This window comes from Cinclus cinclus, chromosome 1 (assembly GCF_963662255.1).
Source record: "Cinclus cinclus chromosome 1, bCinCin1.1, whole genome shotgun sequence".
NCBI lineage: Eukaryota > Metazoa > Chordata > Aves > Passeriformes > Cinclidae > Cinclus > Cinclus cinclus.
The window spans coordinates 450,909-465,162 of NC_085046.1; the positions used below are offsets into that span (position 1 = coordinate 450,909).

The 14,254-nt window shown below is 57.1% G+C and overlaps 1 protein-coding gene, 1 long non-coding RNA gene and 2 other non-coding genes across 8 annotated transcripts; 3 read left to right on the forward strand and 1 right to left on the reverse strand.

Moving 5' to 3' along the window:
* Positions 1–40: 40 nt before the first annotated feature.
* CCM2 (CCM2 scaffold protein) lies at positions 41–11,570 on the reverse strand. Of its 5 annotated transcripts, none has more exons than XM_062505656.1 (10): positions 11,376–11,570; positions 6,399–6,572; positions 6,040–6,123; positions 5,565–5,748; positions 4,961–5,097; positions 4,049–4,184; positions 3,457–3,514; positions 2,640–2,760; positions 1,765–1,903; positions 41–911 (listed from the first exon to the last, which is right to left on the reverse strand). In XM_062505656.1, exons 1-10 carry the CDS (start codon positions 11,403–11,405, stop codon positions 637–639), a joined length of 1,338 nt encoding a protein of 445 aa, XP_062361640.1. In that variant the 5' UTR covers positions 11,406–11,570; the 3' UTR covers positions 41–636. The 5 variants fall into 5 exon arrangements, with proteins under 5 accessions (XP_062361640.1, XP_062361632.1, XP_062361653.1 ...); XM_062505648.1 differs by having other exon boundaries at positions 3,457–3,565; positions 3,986–4,184; XM_062505669.1 differs by lacking the exon at positions 6,399–6,572.
* A 311-nt stretch (positions 11,571–11,881) lies between these two features.
* LOC134051740 (uncharacterized) lies at positions 11,882–13,786 on the forward strand. The gene is made up of 3 exons (XR_009933809.1): positions 11,882–11,916; positions 12,415–12,631; positions 13,091–13,786. It is a non-coding gene; the product is annotated as an uncharacterized LOC134051740 (long non-coding RNA).
* Positions 12,198–12,326, forward strand: LOC134054480 (small nucleolar RNA SNORA9). The gene has a single exon (XR_009934038.1). It is a non-coding gene; the product is annotated as a small nucleolar RNA SNORA9 (small nucleolar RNA).
* On the forward strand, positions 12,880–13,008 carry LOC134054475 (small nucleolar RNA SNORA9). Its single transcript, XR_009934037.1, has one exon. It is a non-coding gene; the product is annotated as a small nucleolar RNA SNORA9 (small nucleolar RNA).
* Positions 13,787–14,254: the final 468 nt, after the last annotated feature.

Consider the following 14,254-nt stretch of genomic DNA (forward strand, 5'->3'; position numbering starts at 1 on the left):
TGTTCCAATACCATGGATGAGAGGGTGGAAAAAATTCACATTGTGGTAAAACTTCATTGGGGGGGGGGGGCAGCTCTGGGGACCCGCTGTGCAAACTGTAAACTGGGGGGGAGCAGATCCAGCCCCTTGGGAATGGATCCTAACACTCAGGACATCCCTCAGGAACAGACAGGGATGTTCAGGAGCAGACCGGTCCCCAAAAATCCAAATCCACATCCAGATCTGTCCCCCAGGCCCCAGCTAGAGCTGGGATCTGCAGGGAGCCCCTGGAGCTGGTGATGAGGCTGTGTCAGTACAGACAATCCCACTGGAGCCCCCAAATCCCACAGCAGGGCTCCAGGATCCTGCTAGGGGCAGCTCCACGTTCCAGGATCTCCATGAGGGCACAGGTTGGTGTTCTTGGGCCCCTCCACGGGCAGCTCTGTGTCCTGGGATCCCCCCAGGGCAGCTCCCTGTTCTGGGGTCCCTCCAGGGGCAGCTCCACGTCCCAGGCTCCCCCTGGGATCAGCTCCACATTCCATGTCCCCACGGGGGCAGTCCCGCGTGTCCCCCACCCTGGGGTGCCTCAGTGTCCCGGGGTCCCCCCGAGGGCAGCCCAGAGTTCCAGGCGGGAGCAGCCGCGATTCCCGGGCTCCCTCAGGACGAGTCCCGGTCCAGGCTGCAGCCCAGGGCCTCGATGTCACTGCTGATGTGGGAGATCATCCTGTCCCACTCGTCCTCCTCCGAGGGCACCGACTGCTCGTCCGAGCTGCCGGCGGCGCCGGTGCCGTTGGAGGCGGAGGCGGGGCCCAGGGAGCGCCGGTACCGCCCGAAGCTGTCGGTGATGATGCCCCGGCCGTCCTTCACCCCGATGGTCTCCAGGAAGTTCTCGAAGTGCTGGCTGTCCTTCTCGGGAATGAAGGGACGCAGGCCTGCAGCCGGGACACGGCACCAGTACGGTGAGTGCCCGGGATGGGGATCCCTGGGGATTGCTCACCTGGCTGTCACCCCCCAGCCTTCCCAGAGGGACAGGGACCCTTCCCAGGGTCCCCCGTTCATTCACACCTGAGGCTGCAGCCACCCTCACTGAGGGCAAAAATCTGGCTCAAGTGGGATTTTCTGAGCTCTGAACTATCTAATTCCTCACCTGGCATCTTGTTTGGCTTTGCTGAGCTTATCCAAAATAGTTTGTTGTATCAGGGACATCTGTTGTGTCCCCTCGGTGTCCTCAAGGGCCACGGGGCCCATGTGAGACACACAACTCCTGTCCTGTGGGGATTTTAAATTCCTGACTCTTTTTCCTTGGCTATCAGAGGCCAGGTGAGAGGCCCTAGGTGTGGTCACTGTCCTGGGAGGATTCTGTGTTCCTGATCTGTTCCTCTGGATATCAGAGGCCAGGTTGTTTAAATATCCCTGCTCTGGAGGAGGCTTCCTGGTCTAGAGATTTCCAGGTCTGAATTAAACTCCCTGGCTACAGAGGAGGTTTCAAAGTTTGGGAGACAGTCTCAGGTCTGGAGGAGGTTCCCAGGTCTGGATTAGGTTGCCTGGATCTGGAAGAAGCTCCCAGGTGCTTCACAGCCAGGTGGGAGCAGGAAACAGCTCTGAGGAGAGCCTGGAGCTGTGGGATGAGCTGGGCTAGATGGATTAGGTGCTCTCAGGGATGAGGAGAGATGGATTTTGGGATGTTCCTCCTCTCATGGTGGCACCCCAAGGCCTCCCTGCACCCCCAGCCCCTCACCCCTCAATGGCAGCCCCCAGCTCTGGGCTCCTGGCTCCAGCACTCACCCAGGAGCAGGAATTTCCTGCTGTCCCCATAGAGCTGCTTGAGGTTGATGCAGAACTCGTGGATGGAGGCCCCATTGCGGTACTCGTGCAGCAGCATGGCAAATTGCTGGATCTCCTGCGAGGACAGCTTGGTGCGCAGCTGTGGGGACACCAGGGCCCTCGTGGCACCATGGCCCTCGTGGCACCACGGGCTGCTGGGCAAGGGGGGCTGGGAATGGCACTGCAAGGGCCAGGAACCCCACGGGAAAAGGGGTGAGCTGTGGGGGTCACTGAGACTGTGAGTTGTGGTGTTTCAGGGCGTTGGGATGTTGGGAAAGGGAAAAGGGTGGGGGGGATGCTCCTGTGGGAGAAGCAGAGTCCAGAGGAGCTCCCCAAGTGCTGCAGGGCTGGAGCCCCTCTGCGCTGGAGCCAGGCTGGGAGAGCTGGGAATGTTCCCCTGGAGAGGAGAAGGCTCCAGGGAGAGCTCAGAGCCCCTGGCAGGGCCTGAAGGAGCTCCAGGAGAGCTGGAGAGGGACTGGGGACAAGGCATGGAGGGACAGGACACAGGGAATGGCTTCACTGCCAGAGGGCAGGGCTGGATGGGATATTGGGAAATAACTCCTGGCTGGAAGGGTGGTGAGGGACTGGAATGGATTTCCCAGAGAAGCTGTGGCTGCCCCTGGCTCCATGGAAGCACCCCAGGCCAGGTTGGACAGGGCTTGGGCCAGTAGAAGGTTTCCCTGCTATAGCAGGTGGTGGGACTGGATCATCCTTACAGCCCAAACTATTCCATGAGCTCAGGATCAGGCTCTCCAAGCCCAATGTGGTTGGGAAAGATGATGCCCAGCTGCTCCTGCAGCCCTGTCCCTCCCCGCAAAGCTGATCCCAAAGCCCACCGTCATCATGTAGTCCTGGAGCAGCTCGGTGGCCGTGGTGCTGAGCTCGCTCTCGCTGGCCGTGGTCACGTGTGGGGACGAGGGGGACGTGTCCCCTGCCTCCAGAGTGTCTGCAAAGGAACTGACACCGGGCACGGGTGAGTCCTCCCCTGCACCAGCTGGGAGGTGCTGCTGGCATTTCTGGGTGGCTTGTGCAGGGCCAGGAGCTGGACTCTGATCCTTGTGGTGCCCCTCCCAGCCCAGGATATTCCATGATTCTGGAAGCCCCAAGCTCCTGAGGAAACCCCAAGATTCCCAGGGAACAAAACACTGCTTTGGGACAGTGACAATGAAGCTCTGTGTGGGGAACTATCCCTCTGGCTGCTCCCTCATTGGGAACAACACAGGGAAAAATCCCCACACTCTGTACTTTGGGCTTAAATGCGCAATTTCCCACAAAGTTCCTAATTCCTCCATGTTAAACGTTCCTAAACACTCACTCTATGTTGGCTATCCCCAAGAACATCCCTCCATGTTAAGCAACAGTTTGTTTGTTAGGATTTCATCCCACAAACATTGTTTATGTTTATAGGAGGGAAAAGTTTCCCAAACAACAAGTTCTTGTGGAAAACCCTTCTCCCAGCTCCAGCTGACGTGCTGACACAGGGACTGCTCACTGTGGACAGGACTCCCTGGAATGCTGAGGGCAGAATAATCCAGGTCTGGACAGGATCTGTGCCAACCCCCTGAGGCCAGGCCAGGCTCAGCTGAGCTCCCCTGTGTGCTGATGGCAGCAGATCCAGGTTAATCCTGGCTCCAGGGGCCATGGGGCACTCACAAAGTGCTGGCGTCCGCCTCGAAGGGCTCCTTCACGTCCACTTTGGTGGAAGAGTCATCTGGAGGGAAGAAAATTGGGAGACGGAATGTGAGAGGCACAGACTTGGTGTCTTCCAAGCCAGGAGAGACACAAAGTGATTCCTGATTTGGCTGGAAGGGGAGAGGCCAGGAATGAGCACTGGGTAAGAGGAAATGGCCTCAAGGTGTGCCAGGGGAGGTTTAGGCTGGATCTTGGAAAGGGTGGTCAGGCATTGGAACAGGGAGGGGGGGAGTCGCCATCCCTGTGCATGTGGCACCTGGGGACATGGGCAGTGGTGGCCTCGGCAGTGCTGGGGGCTGGGTGGGCTCGGGGCTTTCTGAGGCTGTTCCAGCCTCGGCCCTGGAGAGGGGCAGGGCAGGGAGCAGCCAGGGGGGCTGGGGACACAGGCACTGAAATGACAGGGACGGGATAGGGACACATGCATTGCTGTGCAGGGACAGGGACAGAGAGGACACACGCACCGCTGTGCAGGGACAGACAGGACAGGGACAGAGAGGACACACGCACCGCTGTGCAGGGACAGACAGGACAGGGACAGAGAGGACACACGCACCGCTGTGCAGGGACAGGTGCCTTGTGGGTGTCGAGGCTCCGTCGAAGATGGCGCGGTCCAGGAAGTCGATGGTGGACTCGGTGTAAACGATCTGGAAGACTTGGCTGAGCAGGGAGCACAGCTCCTCGGCACCCACCTGGGAACCAGCAGGGAGCTGAGCGAGATCCCACAAAAGGAGATCCCCTCTCCCTTCCCCTTTGGCTCTGTGGGGTGGGCGTTTGTCCCCCAGGAGGACAGCGGAGGCACAGACCCCAAATCCATCATTCTTCCTGCATCCCCACCCTCCTCCACATGGCAGCAGGACCTGGGATGCTCCAGCATCAACACAGGAGCCCCCACATTCTGTGCTGAGGCTCCTCCATGCAGCTCCCTGGGGTTTGGGATCATCCCAGAGGGGTGCAGGTGCCCCAGGGAATGTTAGAGCTGGGAATGAGGGGAGTGAAAGTCTACCCTCAGTGGAAATCAGAGAGGCTGAGACTGGAATCCCTGGATCCAGACACTGGATGAAACAAATTCCCAAGTCAGCACAGGGGAAACACCCTGACTGGCAAAACCCCGTTACGGGATTGTCCTCGTGGATTCTGTGCTGCTGCAGAAGGCTCTGGGTGACAAGCACCAAGGGAAACACTTCCTGGAGACTCTCTTGTGTCCCAGGGCTGGGACAGGGACCAGGATTCTTTCTACAGGAATTCCTTCTACAGTGCTCCAGCAATGTCCAGCAACACCTGGCATCCCTAAATCTGTGTCCCACGAGGTGTGAGAGCAGGGAAGGATCCAGACACGTCACAGGATTTGGCCACTGGGGAGTTCGTGGCTCCACCATCACCACGACCGGAGAGCCAGAAACCTCAGCAGCAATGCCGGTGACTCTGAGGCGTCCCCAGGGTTTCCATGGAGCAGTGGAAGCCATACCTTGCTCTCTGTGGCCAGCACCACCAGGCAGCAGGACTCCAGGGGCCCCCCCGCGCTCTCCGACAGCGAGCCCGACGTCAGCGCCTTGGAGCCCTCGGCACACAGGCTCTGGCTCGGCGAGATCCCGGGATCCTGAGCTGAGGGGAGAGCAGAGGTGAGGCAAAGGCAGGGCAGGGATGGGAAGGAGTCCTGCACGGGAGGAAGAGCCCTGAAGCAGGAGAATGGGATGAAAATACTCCAATTTGGTGCTGGTTTTGATAGATGTCTGGCTGTTTTCATAGCTCAGAATTCCATCACCAGATTTCCAGCCCCTGAGGCATTAATTCCTTTATCCCACAGCTTATCCATGGGGTTTGTAATCAGGTAAATCCCCAGCTGAGCCCTCCCCAGCTCCCTGTTCCCAACCCATGCAGGTGTGACATGCCCAGAGCTGCACAGGTGTCATGGAACCCTCATGGAGTGATTTGGGCTGGAGAGACCTTGAAGGCCACGCAGCCCCACCCCCTGCTGTGGGCAGGGACACCTTCCCCTGTCCCAGGTGGCTCCGTGCCCAATCCCCCCTAGCCCCCAGGGGGACAATCCCAACCCCGTGGCCACAGCTCACCTGTCTTGAGCACAACCAGGTGAGCGGAGTCATCCCGGATGTAGGACACGGAGGCGATGTCGTGGATGGGCACCCTGAGGATCAGGTCCTCCCCGTCCCTCCACACTAGTTTGATGTTGTAGGCAGAGAGGCTGATGACGGCATCGTGCTCCGGGGTCAGCTGCCCCGGGAGCTGATGGGCTCTCTGTAACACCAGCATTCACAGGGGTTTAGCCATGGAATGGTTGGGTTGGAAGGAGCTCAAGGATGATCCAGCTCCCTGCCATGGGCAGGGACACCTTTCTCTATCCCAGGCTGCTCCCCATCCAACGTGGCCTGGAACATTCCCAGGGATGGGGCAGCCACAGCTTCTCTGGGATATCCATTCCAGTACCTCACTGCCCTCCCGGGGGTGTTTCCCTTTTGGGAGCAGCAGGATGGAGGACAGCCTTGAGGAGGCTCCCTGAGGCTGGATTTTGGCCTGCTGGGTGCTCACCTTGGCGTTGTCGATCAAGTGCAGGATCTCCGTGCGGCTGGAGGGGTTCAGGTATCCTGGGATGGATGTGAGCTGCCCTAAATACTGGGAGAGAAGAGCCAAACTGTTACCACAGCACAGATACGATCCTGGATGCGCCAGAACGAGTCACGGAGATGCTCCAAGGAAAGCTGGAGATGGGTGAGAGGTGAGAACGTTCACCTGGAACAAAGAAGCTCCACGGAAACCTTAGAGCTCCTTCCAGTGACTAAGGGGATTTAGGAGAGCCAGAGGGGAACTTTGGGCAAGGGGAAACGGGTTCCCACCGTCAGCTGGGACATTAGGAAGGAATTCCCAAGGAGCAGGGCCCTTGTGGGTACCTTGACTTCCTTCTCGATGTAGTCGTGGAGCAGCAGGTCGGGCTCCACGCGGTCAGGGAGCGTCACCAGCACCGTGTGCAGCGGGCGCCGCTCCGTCACCTTCTCCTGAGCCTTCTTATCCCGGCCCTTCTCCCCCTTCAGGAACACTCGCTTGAACGGCGACACAATTCCAGGCTGGGGAGAGCAACGGGAGCACCGGGATCGGGGTGAGGAGGGGGCTTGGCACTAGCACTGGGGGGGTCTGGCAACCTCTCCTGCCCGGCCACCCTCGGTGCCGTCCTGATGGTTTTAGCCCAGGGAGCTATGGATCCATGGTTTTTCAGAGAAAACGCTTTTCCTGGGTGTCCTGGTTTACAATGCAAGATATATATTCTATAACCATCTGATAAGGGTGATCATCCTTATCTCTGTGGGAAGTATCTTCTGTTAATGGGCCATTGAGTCCTACTGTATAACTGATAAGATTACATCATCCCACTGGGAGATGCTCCAGCCAGGAGGAGGAGCCAAGCCTTTCCTACCTAGATAAAAACTGAGGTTTAGCACACCAAAGACAATCTTTTCTCACTGGTTTCCAGAGGAAGAGCCAGGCTTTTTCCACATCATCGCTGGACCCTTTGGAGGAAAACTGCACCTTCTACAGCACCACTGCTTCAACTGAACCACATCAGTAATCCAGGAGGACTGTAGCCACCATTTAATCAGACTGCACCAACACCCTGACTGACAGGGTATCAGGTTGTATTCTGACTCTGTCAGTGGTTTTATTTTTTATTATTGCATGTATTTTGATTTTTCTTTTTCTCTTCCCTATTAAAAATTGTATTGCTGACTTGAAGTCTCTCTGGTTTTGCTTTTCAAACCAGTACACTGGGATACAACACAAATGCTGAATGCTGCCACTACCAAAATGTGGTGGTGTCTCCCCAGAGTCACGGTGTTCAACCTTCCAGGTAAGGCAAATTCAACTCCTATATACAACAATTTATTGCAGGTGAGCAGTGGATCCAGAGGGATCTTCCATGGTTTTGCACCTCCCTGAGGATCCACTGGGCCAACTCAACAAGGAATGCCAAAGAAACAGGCAGGAATGTTCCAAGGAGAATCCAAACAATGAGAAAATGACCCCAAAAGTGGATTTTCCCAGGAGAAATGGGACATTCCAAACCCTGAAGTGCCAGGTTTGGAGCCAACACACAGGCTCTCAGCTCCCATTGACACTGGAATGGCACATGGATCTCACGAAGCTCCATGCCAGATATATGATTTGGAATATCCCCAGACTGCTCCCATTCCAGGTTTACCAGAAGAAGTGGATGTCTGGAGCACACAGATCCATGGCTGCATCCAGGAACTCCTTGGACATGTGACTCCAGTGTCCCATTCCCTGGTGGCCTCTGCTTCCCACCCCTCAGGACATCCTGGTTTCCTGATCCTCATGGGCAAGGGAAAGCAATGTGGGAACTGAAGGAGCACAGAGCATGCTTCCAACTGTGAATTAATTAAATATAAATCCAAGGAAAAGTTCCTGGAACAACAGGAGTTACCAGCTCACAAGGAAACACAGGGACATTGGGAATTGCCTGGCCTGGCAAAACTCCCTGGAACAGGGAGACAAAAATAGAGGGATCTTACAGGACAGAGAGCAGAGGAAACAGCTCCCCAGCCCTGCCTCAGGAGCAGCAGTGTGGATTTTTGGGAAGCATCTCTACACAGAGCATCCAGGAACAGGACCCCATGATCCTCAACCACGATATTCCATAACCCTGCTGAGGGGCTGGGTCTCTGGAGAGAAGGAAATCCTGGACACAACGGGTCTGTTTAGCAAGAACAGAGATCTGGGGACTCTCCAACTTCGGGATGTCCCATCCCAAACCTTGCCTCCCACTGCCTGAGGATGCAGTTCCACAGGAATCTGTCAGGAATCCAAAGCAGAGCAGTGCAGCAACGTGCCGCTGGGATCCAGGTCGTACCCAGACACTTCCCCCTTCACCAGGCCGGGTACAGATCCACCCCAAGCCAGAGGAACCCCCTATTCCCTCCAGGATGTGGCTGCATCCGTGGGGCTAGGGTGATCCTGTGCTCCCCTGGCTGTACCGGAGGGGAGAAACTGGGCCCTCCAACCCCCAGCACCCCAACCTCTGCCTGTGACGCAGCCTGGAACAGCTCCTGCTTTTGGGGCACCCCAAAAACCAGCACCCACCTCATCCTCCATGGAATTCCCAGCAGGAGAGCAGGCCCCAGCCATACTGGGGGGAGCTGCAGGGGCTCTGGGGGGAGCAGGGAACGTTCCCCTCCTTTTAGGGGTGCCGGAATCGAGGAGCTCGGGGGCAGGAAGTGCCACGGCCACAGTTTCCTCTGTCCCACGTGACACACTGAGCTGGGGAGGGAACCTCGGCGGGGCACGAGCCCAGTCCCTGCTCCTGCACCCCTAAATCCCTGCAAACACCCTAAATCCTCCATCCTCTGCCACTACCATACCCCGGAGGGAAATATCCCCATGCCAAGGGAGGCTGAGCCCTGGTTTCTCTTCCAAGCTCAGAGTTGTTTCGTTCCAACACCCAGTTGGATCCCAGGTGCTGTTCCCAGAGGTTTTTCCAATCCTCATGATCCCACAGTCCATTTGGTCCATTCTTCTTGCCCAGAGCAGCTGTGGCTGCCCCTGGATCCCTGGAAGTGTCCAAGGTCCAGACTGGATGGGGCTTGGAGCTCCTTGGGACAGTGGAAGCTCCTTCACAACCCCAATTCCTGATTTCTCATCAACCACTAGCACAACCCCCCTCCCCCTGCATCCCACAGCATGGACACTCCAAAAACCACTTTATCCCAAAGAGCAGAGCGGCTCCAGCCCTGGAGCAGCTCTGGGGACTCCTCTGGATCTCTCCAGCAGCTCCAGGTCCTTGTGCTGTTGGATTCATGGCAGCTCTGCATGTGGAGCCTCACCTGAGGGGGCAGAATTCCCCATTTCCTGCTGCCACACTGGGGCGCAGCCCAAGGTACGGGATTGATATTTGGGATAACAAAGGAATTTCAAGAAGAGTTTTCCCCAAAGATGCAGCTCCATGCTTCAGGAGGGAAGTGCTGAAGCAGCTGCTGGAAGAGGCCAAGGGCACCAACCTCAGTCATCAAGAGCATCCCCGAGCTGGAAAAGCTGGGAAGTTCACACAAACAGCTAAAATTACACAGAGAATTCCCTCAGGGAAACCCTGCTAGCTTTGGATCGCTGGCAGCCATGGCATGGACTGTGGAGTCAGAGCAGCAGGGAAATCATTCCCAGAAAATTCAGCCCCCCTTCTTCCTGGGAATAAGCACACTGAGAGCATCCATCCTCACCTGAGCTCACCTATCCAGGTGTGACACCAGCTGCTCCCAGACCTGGGCACAGAATTCCAGATAGATCCATCCTACCTCTCAAAACTTGTGGGAAATGCTATTTTATCCCAGGACAGCTCCATGTACCCCCTGGGATAACCACAAGTGAGATCCAGGGAATGTGAGCTCCTGGAAGGAATTCCAGGGCTCCAGTTTAAAGCAGTTCAGGCTTTAATCAAAGGTGGACTCGGCCCCAACGCCAGGCTGGAATTTTCTTCCTTATCCTAACCAAACCTGTCCTGTACTCCCCTTGGATCTGCACTGAGGGCACTCAACTCCTTCACTTTAGCTCAGAATGCTGGTGGCATGATCCACAGCGTGGGAAAAGCAGGAAGAAGAGTTCTCCCTGCAGCTGGAACATCTGAGGAAGACAAAGGTGCACCTCACTCTCTCCATAGTCACATTATCCAGGTTCAAGGGTGATCCACAGGCAGAAGCTCCAAGGGTTAATTAATCACCAAAACAATGGAAAACTTGCTTCAAGGAAGCTCCACAAGGCCATGGATCAGCTCAGGAGAGGCCACAGCCACTGCCAGGTTCTCAGCTCAGCCCTGCCCTAGAGGGACTCGGGATCAGGACAGGAGGGACCACGGTGGGAGTCACCAAAAATGTGGGATCAGCCCTAGGCAAGGGCCAGGAGGAGGGTTTAGGGATCACAAGGAAGACAAGTGGGATTATCCAGGCAGGATAAGAGGGTTAGTGGGTGCAGCCCAGCATGTCCCTAGGGAAGGGAAGGATCCAGACTCTTCCCACTGCCAGGAAATAAAGTGGGATGCCCCAAGGCCCAGGTGAGATACACCTGAGCTCCACCTAAAATCCCTTGGAGCCATGGCAGCTGATTCCTTCCCAAAAGCAAGATCAGCCTGTCTCTGAGTGAAAAATTCTTCCTGCAGCATCTCCTGGAGATAGATACTTGATGGCATCATGGGGGTTTAATTCCCAAATCTGACTGTCTGGGATGCCTGGAGAGCAATTCCAAAAAAATTCCCACTCAATTTTACTCATTCTGGAAATGTTTTGCAGAGCTTCAGCAGAAACCTGCTGCCACCACCTGGGATCCCTGCGAGGCCAGGTTCTCCCAAAATCTCCAATTTCTCCCCAAAACTATGGGATTGAATCCATCCTCCTGCTCCTGGTCTGAGCCTCTCCCAGAGGACAAAGAACTGGGTTGAAAGGAGGGAAATCAGGGCAACACTGGCATGGCTGGAGCTGCTGAGCCCCGGAGCCATCATAAAGGCAAAAACTAATAGATGTAGGAATTAAGTTAATTTGCATTAGTATTAAATGAAGTAAGTTAGAAAACTCATAAATTAAGCGTTCCATAATTAGTAACCCCATCAATTAAAAACCTTCTCAAAGCCCACATTCACAGCGAGAGGTTTTGGGGTGGGGGCTCTCGGTAGGCCCCCGGGACGGGGATGCGGGCAGGCTCTCCCGGGATGTCGGAGCCGTGTAAATCCCGGGAAGAGGCTCTGGAACAGCCCCGGGAGGGGACCGGGCACCGCCAGGAGAGCTCCGGGCCGGGACAGGGGGCGGCCCCCGCCCAGGCCGAGCCACTTTCGGGGGGCACAGCGCTACCCTCTGCCCCCGGGCCCCCGCTCTCACCTTCTTGCCCTTCTTGCCCTCCTCCTCCATGGCTCCGGCGGCGGCCCGGGACCCCCTCGGGGCATCCCGGCCCGGGTGAGCGGCGGGGACTCAGCGCGCGGCGGCGGCGGTCATGGCCCGCTCGGTTCCCGCTCCAGCCCCGCCTCCCGATCCCGTTCCCGATACCGCTCCCGGTCCCGGCGCCGCCTCAGCGTCCGAGGCTCGGCCCCGCCGCCATCTTGGGCGGCGCCTTCTCGTGACGTCATCGTCCCGCCGCCGTGGGGAGACTAGTGCAGTGCGCCTGCGCCAAACGCTCGGCCCCATAGGCCACGCCCACCCGGAAGAGCCACACCCCACCAGTGAACTCTGCAGGTCACGCCCATCGCTATGAGCCACGCCCAATAGCCCCTCCTTTATTATGATGTCATACACATGACCACACCCATATGGCACCCCGGCCCCACCCACCCGTGCTCGACACGCGCTGATCCCTCTTCTCGCGCATTTCTGTGACGTCATCTTGAGGTGCCCACTCTTTCAGCCATGGCCGCCGCAGCAGCAGGTAAGGGCGGCGTGGCGGCCCGCGCGCATCCGCCGCCATCCGCGGCCTCCCGCCGCCATCCGCGGCCTCCCGCCGCCATCCGCCGCCGGGGCCGCGGAACCTCCGATGGCTCCTTGGGCCCCACCGATGGCTGCCGGGGCCGTGCGGTGTGCGGCATTTCCCGTCCATCGGGCCCCGGCGCGGTCATGGGGGGCCGTGAGGCGCGGGCCGGTCTCGGAGGGGCTGCCGGGGGTGTCCTGGGGTATCCCGGGGAGCGAGGCTCCCTCGGGAGCGCTTTCCCGTCGCAGGTTCCAGCATGGGGGGGCCTGGCGTGGCCCCTACCATTCCTGTAGCGCTGCCAGAGCACCCCGAGGACGTTTGAGGCCGCTTCCGGCGCTTCCCGGGAGCGGTCATAGAATCCTCGGACATGCCTGGGATGGGTGGGACATGGGCGACTGTGGGAACCCGAAACCCCCAGCGCGGTGGGGCCAGGTTCACTTCTGCCGTTTCCCATTCCAGGCTCCTGTTCCGAGCACCCAGAGGGATTCGGGAAACCACCAGAGAGAATGAAGGGGATTCAAGGGACCTGACACTCTAATTAGCACGATTAGTGTTAATTAAGGCTACCGACACCTCGGCCCCTCATCTCCCACCGCTGAAATTCCATGGGAGCGCCGTGATGCGAGACACGGAGCTGCATCGAGGCAGGATTTATTTGTCGACCCCACCTGGCCAGGTGAGGGCCATGCCCAACTTTGCCAATGCTCATTGGCTGCGCAATGGGAGTGTGCAGGGCTGGAACTCCGTGGGGAGTTTGGTTCCTGGGAGCTTGGAGAGGTCCTGGTGTCACCATGGGCTGCGTTCCTGGGCTGTCCCCGTGTCACCCCTGGCTGCAGCAGGGTATTCCTGGTGTGACACCAACGTGCCACAGCATCCCGGGAGAGCCCAGGATCCTCTGTGTCCAGGTGCCCGTGGCTCTTCCTGCTGCAGGCTCCAGCATGGGGGGGCCTGGTGTGGCTCCCACCATTCCTGCAGCGCTGCCAGAACATCCCGGGGCCGTTTGAGGCCGCTCCCGGTGCTTCCCGGGAGTGGTTATGGAAACCCCGGACATCCCCGGGCCCGTGTGGGATATGGGAAAAATGGGGCGGGGCCAGGGGCAGCAGGGCTGGTGACATTCCTGTCCTTCCCATTGCAGGCTCCCTCTATGGTGATCCAGAGGGATTCAGGAAGCCGCACCAGGGAGGAGAAAGTGGGTGCGATGCTCTTGTCACTGTAATTAACCCAATTCGGGTTAATTAACGCTGCTAGCATAGGGTGTGTGCTGGGTGTCAGCTGCCAAGGCCTCAGCCCATCCCACCCTTCCTGCACCAGAGCCCTTATCCCACAGGGGTTTATCCATGGATGGAAGGAGAAGCTGGAGCAGCATGGCAGATTCCCTGTGGAAGAACAAGGTGGATGCAGTGACACCAAAGCCAGGGAATTAAACGTGAACCTATCATTTTTCCATGTTTTGATTCCAAAGCCTTTTTACTTTCTGGTAAAAAGGGATACAAGTTCAGTGGGAGGGGAAGGAGATTCTCCAGGTGCTGCAGCAGAGATTCCTCAGGGAAACAGGGGCCTACCCTGTGTCCCCATGTGCCAGGCTCAGATGGCCCCTGTGGCCCCGTTTCCCTGAACCACAGTGTCCCCAGTGTCCTTGGGTCCTGCTGTCCCCAGTCCCTGATGGAGTGGCTGGGACTTGGCGTGCTGTTCCCAGCTGGAATAAGGTGGCTCTGGTGTGCTCCTGCTGAGGTCTTGGAAGCTGCTGAGGAGCTGCTCCTGTACTAGAACCCATTAAATAGCTCTGTTAATGGCTCAAATGATTAAATAAATGGATCAGTTAATTAACGGAGTAGATAATTACATTAACTGGTTAAATACATTAATGGAATATTGTAGGATAAAACTATTGATGCCTTGAGAGGCTCCCTGGAACAGAGGCTAGACAGGGTTAAAGGAATAAAGTAGGGGTTTATTAAAAGGCCTTCACAGGATTCACAGTACAGGGCAGTACAAGAGCCCAGCTGTGGCTACACCTAAGATGGATGGTGTGTCATGAGTTTTCACACTTATAAGGTTTGGTCCATTCACATATTTAGGTTAATTGTCCAGCTCCAGGTTCTGCAGTCCCATCCTCTCACATTCTCTCCTCAGTTCTCTGTTTGCACTTTTTTGGGACTGAAGCTGCAACGGTATCCTTGGTTCTGGGGCTGGAAAAGGATTGTTTTGTGTGACTGAGCTGTGAGGAGAACTTACTGACACTTCATATGAAGTTCAGAGTCACGCACTAATGCACTAGAGAGTGAAAAATACAAAAGCT

Bases quoted from the DNA above. Each gene is read 5' to 3' on its own strand.
- CCM2 (XM_062505648.1), bottom strand. From the start codon at position 11,405: ATGGAGGAGGAGGGCAAGAAGGGCAAGAAG. The intron at 2,761-3,456 runs GTGAGTGCCCCA...GCCCGGTGTCAG, and splicing joins GAGGCGGACGCCAGCACTTT to TTCCTTTGCAGACACTCTGG. The intron at 1,904-2,639 runs GTGGGCTTTGGG...GTGTCCCCACAG, and splicing joins TCCAGGACTACATGATGACG to CTGCGCACCAAGCTGTCCTC.